This window comes from the organism of the source record quoted next, unplaced genomic scaffold (genome assembly GCF_019419815.1).
Source record: "Pyrus x bretschneideri cultivar Hongxiangsu unplaced genomic scaffold, Pyrus_bretschneideri_v1 Contig117, whole genome shotgun sequence".
Taxonomy (NCBI): domain Eukaryota; kingdom Viridiplantae; phylum Streptophyta; class Magnoliopsida; order Rosales; family Rosaceae; genus Pyrus; species Pyrus x bretschneideri.
The window spans coordinates 546737-555526 of record NW_025999410.1 but is presented as its reverse complement, the minus strand read 5'-3'; the positions used below and the strand labels follow the sequence as shown (position 1 = coordinate 555526).

At 37.6% G+C, this 8790-nt stretch overlaps 1 protein-coding gene and 1 pseudogene across 2 annotated transcripts; one reads left to right on the top strand and one right to left on the bottom strand.

Moving 5' to 3' along the window:
• LOC125474067 lies at window positions 1-607 on the top strand (annotated as a pseudogene).
• Window positions 608-1491: 884 nt separating this feature from the next.
• On the bottom strand, window positions 1492-7273 carry LOC125474065 (ADP-ribosylation factor 1-like). 2 transcript variants are annotated; one of them, XM_048577498.1, is made up of 9 exons: window positions 7115-7273; window positions 6825-7040; window positions 6684-6722; window positions 6406-6468; window positions 4794-4812; window positions 3628-3739; window positions 3175-3222; window positions 2830-2960; window positions 1492-1902 (listed from the first exon to the last, which is right to left on the bottom strand). In XM_048577498.1, exons 2-9 carry the CDS (start codon window positions 6925-6927, stop codon window positions 1869-1871), a joined length of 549 nt encoding a protein of 182 aa, XP_048433455.1. In that variant the 5' UTR covers window positions 6928-7040; window positions 7115-7273; the 3' UTR covers window positions 1492-1868. The 2 variants fall into 2 exon arrangements, with proteins under 2 accessions (XP_048433455.1, XP_048433456.1); XM_048577499.1 differs by having other exon boundaries at window positions 7138-7273.
• Between the last annotated feature and the right edge of the window lie 1517 nt (window positions 7274-8790).

The following is an 8790-nucleotide window of genomic DNA, read 5'->3' as shown; positions in this document are numbered from 1 at the left end:
TTTGTGTACAACGCCATTGATCTTCCATTAGAAAAAAAATATGACTACGTTGTAGTTGGAGGTGGCACATCAGGGTGTCCATCGGCAGCAACTTTATCAGCAAACAACTCTGTGCTCGTTCTAGAAAGGGGAGGTCTTCCTGCAACAAATCCGACTTGACTCAAGATGGGTTTATATACTATCTCCAACAAGAAGATGATGGAAAGACACCGGTTGAAAGGATCATGACAGAAGACGGTATTCCTACTGTTAGATGCAGGGTTCTTGGTGGCGCTAGCGTAATCAATACCAGAGTCTACACCAGAGCTTACATGTCATTCTACAACGAATTATGAATTAAATCGGACATGGATTTGGTTAACAAGTCTTATGAGTGAGTTGAAGAAACTATTGCGTTCAAGCCTAACTCATTTCCTTGGCAATCTGTTATAAGAGAAGCATTTTCGGAGGCTGGTGGTTTTGGTACTGATAATGGATTCAGTTTGGATCACAATAAAGGAATAGTCACCGGTTCAACTTTTGACAACATTGGAACAACTAACAAGACATGCAGCTGATGAACTTCTTGTTGAAATATCCTACATCGATCGTATCTTTAAGAAAATAATAGTTTAAATATCTGAATCCCATTTCAACTAATACCGTGACCTTTTGTGAAAAAACCTTCACACCTAATGGATTGTGCAATTTGTAATTAACAAGTTAAGCACAATATCAATGTTGTTGGAGTGAGGCTTTTGACCGTCTTTCTGACACAGTAGAGAAGATCATCTTCTCTTCCGAAAATTCTAGTATGTTGCATCAGCGTCCTTATGTTGGTCAACTTATATGTGAAAGTTCTCGTAATTTCATCAACATAACATTGTCCTCCCGAAGTCCAATGGAAGCCTATTTTGTAACAGTTCTGGGTATTACAAACAACTATTACCAATGTTCTCTCGAGCCTAGACTTTTTCCTTGTCCATCTTATCCCCTGCCAAATTCGACTTTTGCTCACATTCCTAGCACAAGTCCCAGGATCTTTGCCCTATGTGGCTCCCTCAAGCTAAATTCATTCTCTGATGTAAAAATCGGTCGAAATGTCAGATTCAACTACTTTTAAAAGACTAACGGACCTTTCTCATTGTGTTGAGCCGAATAGCCACATGTGCTCCACATCACCCCATTTGTGTGTCCACATGCAAGGCTTGAAAATTTGCTACACACTAAGAGGAGAGACCTTGCATGAGCTTATAAGTAAGTTTTCCTTGTAACGTATCTAAAGAATCGTTCTCTCATGAATTTCAACGCATAGTGTGAACATGGGACTTTCGTACAATACATCCATGTACTACAATCGCCTATTTAACGGTCAAATATGTTATAGTGACATTCAACGACCATACCTCTCTGGTAAGGAATCTCCCCTGCAATGTCGTTTCCCATGAACTATAAATGACAATCTTGAAACACCTTGTAATTTACTTTCTGAACTAAGACAGGTACGAAAAATACAACGGCAAAAACACATTAGGTTCATTTCTTCATGTTTCGGCTCAAAAGAACCAACCCGAAGGCAATAAACAATATTGGTCAACTTCCATGTCCAAGGTTAGAAAAATTACATATCCCAACCACAGAAGAACACAAGCAAAACAAACCCTAGCATAACTGATTAAAAGCACAGAAAAACACGAAACTTACTAAAATACGAGCCAAATTTTACATGTATAACAGTAGTTTGCTCCAAAATGGGAACAGAAGAAAAATCGGCAAAGGACAATAGCCATAACTGCAGTCTTGAATGAAATTTTCTATCAGAACGTCATTCCTCCCAAATTCTGACCTGTCTACGCAGAAGTAAGCTTTGATTTCCCAAAACCGATGGATTAGCCACCTCCGGACTTGAGTGTGTTACTCAACCTACATTAACAAGTATATTGTAAAAAAAAAAGTTGAAAACTAAAAAGAAATTGAAAATTCATCATCACTTGCAACCGTACAAAGTTTTAAAACTATATTTAAGCACACCAAAAAAATTATGTTATGAAAAAATCCCCCCAACCCGCACTATGCATATTGTTCAAAAGGAAAAATAACAGTTATTGGCACTCCATAAAAGTCGCCTTGCAGTCCTCCCTAGTGAAGAAAATAAAGGACGTAGGAGTGCATGATGACTTTAGTGCTAATAACAATTCCCATAGCAAAACTCAAACAGAATGCATATCAGGCAGGAACCAGGATTACAGTCAATGGTTTCAGAAGGGAATTAATGGATAAAGAATCCTAATGACTTCATGTTGGACCCTTGAAATTTCTACTACGTTAGTGGGAACAGTGTTAGCATAAATAGTTAATATTATGCATGTATACAACAAATGTGAAAACTACTAGTACTCGCTTTTTGTTCTAGCTTAGCAGTTGGAGGTCTAATTTTAATTTACCATCACTGACAGTTTAACTCTGAAATTATCAAATTCGTTCTACGAGCTCGGTTTCTGCATGATGCTCATGGTTAAAATCGTTATAAACACCTTATTGACAACTAAAGTACCAACTAATGCTTTTTGGGACATGTGGCTTCTAATAATGGACACTGAGCATATAACTCAACAATAAGTTACCCGACTTTTCCTTTCCCCTTTGCTCTTCACAAGGGAAGCCAAGACAATAGGTAATAACTATTAGCTCAACCTTTATCCAGTTAAACGTCAGTTCAGTGTCATCCAGTTTTAAAACTGTTGAAAATTTCTAGGATACATAAATGTGTAGAACACGTGTAACTACACAGGAACACATCCACCATTTCTAAATAGAATTACAGAAAATTTGACAAAAAGAAACTCATACCAGTCCAAGCCCTCAAATAGGCCTTCCCCTTTTATGGCAGAAGTTTTAAAAATAGCCCACTGGCGATTTTTTATCTTGTGCAACTCTAAAGCGTCAGTTATTGGAGCATCATCAAGTGCACCAGGAAGATCCTAATAAACCAAAGAAAATATAAAAATGATCACAATGAAAAAAATAGGCACATACAAAGATATGAAACTGAACCTTGAATGTAAGAACTGCTGCCCTTTCAAAGTTTTTTAACAAATGACATTTTTCTTGTTCTTATACATATACATATTATTCAAATGATTAAACAGCAATTTTTCACCGAACCATGCAAATCTAACAGGAAATTCCACAAACCTGCTTATTGGCAAAAATGAGGACAACTGCACCTTTCAACTCTTCCTCCTGCCAAAGGGCTCAAAAGCAATAAAACCACTATCAAATGCACAAATATACATAAATAAAGAACACAATCAATAAGTAAAAGCCAAACTCAAGGGAGTGAGAGAAAGAAAGTAGAATTATGGAATCACAAACATCCAAGGCCAAGAATTCACATTAACAGAAGTTTCTCGCACTACAAAGAATTTCCACTTTATTATTAAGATTCCCAGAGGCTCCAACTAGATCTATTTATATGCCCTCTAAACAAACTTCTTATATCAATTTCTCTTTCCTTATATTTACATTTACAGCAACAGAGCACTGACAACAATACGGAAGCTAGAATACATGACGCAGAAGAAGGCCTATACTATATATTCCAAAAAATTACTTTAAATATTCAAATCCAAGCCAACAATAAGTTACCTCCAGTATTGCATGAAACTCGTCTTTAGCTATTACCAGCCTATCGGTGTCACTAGAATCAACGACATAGATTATGGCCTGAGTATTTGGAAAATAGCATCTCCAATATGGCCTGTGGCAGGAAACAATATAGAGTCTGGTGAGCTTATTGTTAACTTAGAAATCACTGGGAGTGACAAACCAAAAGATACTCAAAGTGACCCAACAATACGCATACCTTAAAATTTATAAAAAAGAGTTTCTGTACCACAAAATAGTATGCTCAAGATGCGCATCATATGAAGAATTTCATTAATAATTCCTAATCATAAAGCATTACATCCTATGGATACTTTCTTTATGGGTAAGCAATTCAAAAGGAAAAAATGAAAAACAAACCTTGACCTACCCCTTACAACTGGTATCCATACTGCTCATCCAGGGATCTCCCTTTTGGGTGTCCTTAGTGAAAACAAGATGTTACCCAGCCAAGTTATTTTTATATAAAGCTGCAATGCTAATAAATATCAATGTTTTATCTTAAAACTTAGTCCCGTGTCAAGCTAAAAAATAAAAGGCTTCTATCATCATCTATCCCTCGTATTCCATGGCAAAGCCCTATTATCTAACAACAATTAGGTGTTTTGCATAAAGTTTCTAATAGCGTGTAGTTGAGACTAAAGCACCCTTAGATTAGATCAATTTGGCTTGAGAAACTATATCTCAACATGAATTTACTTGGACACTAATGGCATCCATCAAAGCATTTCAATAAAATAAAGAAAGATATTTACACAGTGAATTCAGGCATACAGAATAATCAAAGTGATATTGCAACACCCCGAACTGGATCCAATTAATAATCATAAAACACAGAACCACATTTATACTGAAACTTCAATCAAGCAAAGCTTACAGAGGGTTCTGACAATAAATCCTATAAAATACAAGTACATATTCCATTTATGATATTTTTCTAATACAAGTACATGTTCCCTTTATGATATTTTTCTTCTAATCCTCAATGAAGATTCACTTTAAAAGGCTAGAACATATGTACTGATCAAGATTCATCTGGCACTTCAGATTACAAAATATTATAACTTATACTTCTATTAATATAAATACAGAAAAGTTTACAAAATATCAAACCATATCAAAAGACCATTTAGTCAAAGAAACAATACCTGATACTTGTCTGTCCACCTGTATAAGCAAACAATAACAAATTTATTAGAACAATGCAAAAACGTGACTTCTCTTTTTTTTATTTTTATCAAGAAACTGACATGAGTCCATAACTTGAGCTTTAAAAGTTATTATCCATCATATTAAAGATTAAAACATTATATAAGTAGTGAAAATGATGTAAGAGCTTTTAGAGTTATTTTCCATTATCCAGAAGGAAATACACGTTAACATTGCTTCCAAAAATTACAACAATGCACCAGTAGTCATGAAAGGCAAAGTTTAAAACCAAAATATCATGACCATAGCATACTGCCTCCTTAAAAGAAAATTCAATATACAATAAACTAAAATAATTCTGTACATGAACACAAACTCCACTTAAGCCACAAAAACCAACAAGCAAAGCATAACACATTCAAACACGCAGAATATAGATAAGAATATACACTTCTCTGTAATGACAGGATAAAAGACTAGATTATTCAACTTTGTACATTTCATATTAACTGATAATTTTGTTTACGTTAAGTACATGAACACAGCCAACCACCAGAAAGGGAGGGGAGGGAGTGATCAAAGTTAGGCCTAATACATCCGCCTTCAGTTGGGGAAATAGAGATCATGGTCTTAAAGAAGAAAAATTGATAGAACCAAACGACATATTTTCTTTTGAATATTTTGGTAAAAGCATCCATTTTAGACCTGGTTTGGTACTGAGATGATTCTGAAAAAAGCTGGTATCAAAAAAAGCTGGGAGCTGTTTTTGTGTTTGGTAAACATTCAACTTCAACTTTTTTTCACAGTTTTGGGTGAAAAAAAGCTAAAAACAAGAAGCTGCAAAACCCAGCTTTGAAAAATCGGCTTTTTTTCACATCTGTTTTACATAAAAGTTTACCAAACACTATAATACTGTTTTTTTTTTTTTTTCAAAAGCACTTTTACAAAAAAATTTACTAAACACTTTGCTGCTTTATTTCACAGCCGCTTATTCTCACAGCACAGCAGAATTAACTTTTTTTCAAAGCACAGCAATACCAAACCAGCCCTTAATATGGTTATAGAGGTCCAATCCAGTCATGAATAGCTTAAGTTCAAGCCATGGTGTCTTTCAATCCTGTTTGTTGATTCAAGGAACAAATCAAGCTCAAGCTTGTATCAGTCGCCTAGGCATAAAATTAAGCTGTGAATCACATCAAAACCATCTCCTTAATATTGTACTAAAATTCATGTGATTCCAACAATAAATCAGCTTCTCATAAGTCATTTGAAATAGGATCAACAAGTACAATCTAAATCGAACATGACTAGAGTTTGAACCCTACTGTTTTGGATATGGATCTGGTTCTCTGATCCACTAAGTATTCAAATTTACAACCGTTACAATTATAAGGTTATTGAATTACGTATCCAAGTTTTTTTGCCTCACTAAGAGTTTTACCCCTAACATTCATACTGACTCTACAAAATTAATTAAATCAAAGCACATCTAATTTCCAACTTCAGGTATACTCTAAATAGCAGGTCATTGTTCTCCTACAATATGGAATCAAAGTAGCATATCTCACTTCATGCCTACTGAAGATACAAGTAGGGTATATATAGGCATACCGAGATCCCAGACTTGGAACTTGATGTTGTTGTACTGCACTGTCTCAACATTAAATCCAATCGCTGCATCCAAGTAAAAGAGATGATTTAACAAAATATCTAATTTCTAATCCGAGGAACACGGTAAGCTGCACAAACTCGCTAGGCTACCATTCAAGCAGTACATTGACTTGTTACATTCAAATTTTCATCTTGTAATTTGTGAGCAACCAAACAACAAGAAAATCAAATACAACCCATAAACAACCGAACCCGAAGAAACGAAAAGGAATACCAACTTGGGATCGTGGAGACAACCTCCCCCATCTGGAGCCGATCTGGGGAAAACCCAATGCAAGTCAGAAACCACCCAAAAAATAGCACAAACCCACTTCACAAAATCGAAAAAAAAAAAACACAAAAGGGCAGTGAAATCGCACAGAGAATGGTGGTTTTGCCAGCATTGTCCAATCCGAGGACGAGGATCCGAGCTTCCTTGTTCCCAAACAGTGAAGAGAACATTTTAGTGAACAAAATGCCCATCTTTGTGCGAGATTTGATTTCGCCTCAGCGCATGAATGGGCTCGGAGATCAAACGGATTTGAATCCTTTTATGGGTCTGAGATCGGATCTTGAACGCAGAACCCTTTACCTCCCTGCAAATACCACCAGAGTGAGAAAAGTGTGATCACGGAGAGAGAGAGAGAGGGGGGGGGGGAGATTTGCGTGCCTGGGGAAAGAGAGAGGGCCTGCCTGCTTGTGAAAATTGCTGAGGATTTGTGAAATTTTGAGAAATTTGAAAATTAGGGGTGGTGGAGATAAGAATTGTTTTGTTCTTCTCCGTTTGCAATTTTCTGAGAGGAACGAATCGAAATTGGGGAACACGGACGCAGTCTGGCATTTTAGAGGAGTTTTATTCCCGTGATCAGCGTGCCGTAAAATATTCTTCATTCAGTGGGACGCAATTGCTTACGTGGTAATATTCTGCTCGTTGATTACAAGAGAGGATCCTTGTTGGATCTTTTTTACGAGGATTTTGGGGATTCTTCAATCACATCCGTTCATCGTACATCGTGCAATTAGTTTTTGTTAGGTACGGTTTTGTATTCAATTTTAAATAAAAAAAACTTACAATAATTTCTGACTGTACAATGTATGATAAATGGATGTGATTAGATGATTCTCAAGATCCCCACAAAGAGGATTCGAAGAGAATCCTTCTAGGTTGATTACCTTGGAATACAAAATTTTGTGTGTATCAGTGTTTGGGCCCAAAATATTATTGTTGGGCCGAGCAGCAGGATGTGCTCGGCCCAAGGTGATGATAAATACTATGGGCCGAATAAATAAATCCCGGGCCAGCTGGCAGGGTCGGCTAAATCCTATCCTAAGTAGTCCGGATGAATAGAAAAGGTCGAGAGAGTCCTAGTGCGACCAGGATTCTCGACCGGCAAGGAATGGAGTCCCGAAAAGAAGGAAAATTCAGAATCCCAGTAGGAGTAGGTTTGTTCGAGTTAGAGGCGAAATGGGACAAGGATTCCCAATCCAAATCAGAATTGGTTTCAAGGAATGGGGCACTATAAATACAAGAAATCATGCAACAGAATAGGCCCTTCAAAATCAGCATACAATTGCCCAGCGCAAAACCTCTCAAACACCTTGAGATTTTTCCTTTTCTTTTCCTACCGACACACCTTCAGTTTGGATAAACACCACTGTGGAAGCGCCCGGCGAGCATCTTCAGTTTGGATAAACAGCATTGCTGCCGCAGAATCAGCCGACCAAGAAGCACCTTCAGTTTGGATAAACAGCACTGCGTCGAGGTCGACCGGTTATCTATCTAAGTCTCGGTCGAGAAGGGTTTTCGAACCTTTGTTGGCAGAGGTCACCTTACTAGCCTTCTCGGCATAGTTAGGAGTTACGAATTGCATTACTCGGCGTACTGGACGCCGAGTGGTTTTATGATTGGATACTCGCAAGTGAGTTTCAGGGTTCGGCATTCCGACGGCCGAACTACGTTCACCATCAAAACATACATCACGTTTGAGTACCTGTGCCCATATAGTTTGGTCTCAATTCGACGTGCTTATACTCTTACGAATATAATCACAGTGACCGAATCGGGCTCCGACGATTTGTGAACTCTGCAGAATTAGCAACCTTGTCTTCAGGCTGTAGAACCCAGAGACCGAGAGCGTTCCTTCCTCGGTCGCAATCGCAAGATAGAGAAGTCAACGACGCGCCCAAAGCGACATCAACAAATTTTACTCCTCGCCCAAGCTCGACCGACGAGTTGGCACGCCCCGCATCCGACCGAAGGACATAGTTAGCTTATTAGTTACTCGGCCTGCGCGCCACGTAGGTTTTGTAATTTTTAGAGTCAACATTTTGACACGCCCGGTGGGA

What these genes read in the sequence shown, in the direction of transcription:
- LOC125474065 (XM_048577498.1), bottom strand. Translation starts at nt 6,927, where the DNA reads ATGGGCATTTTGTTCACTAAAATGTTCTCTTCACTGTTTGGGAACAAG. An exon ending in AGTTTCATGCAATACTGGAG is followed by an intron (nt 3,223 to 3,627) that starts GTAACTTATTGT and finishes GCCCTTTGGCAG; the next exon opens with GAGGAAGAGTTGAAAGGTGC. An exon ending in TCATTTTTGCCAATAAGCAG is followed by an intron (nt 2,961 to 3,174) that starts GTTTGTGGAATT and finishes TTGGTTTATTAG; the next exon opens with GATCTTCCTGGTGCACTTGA.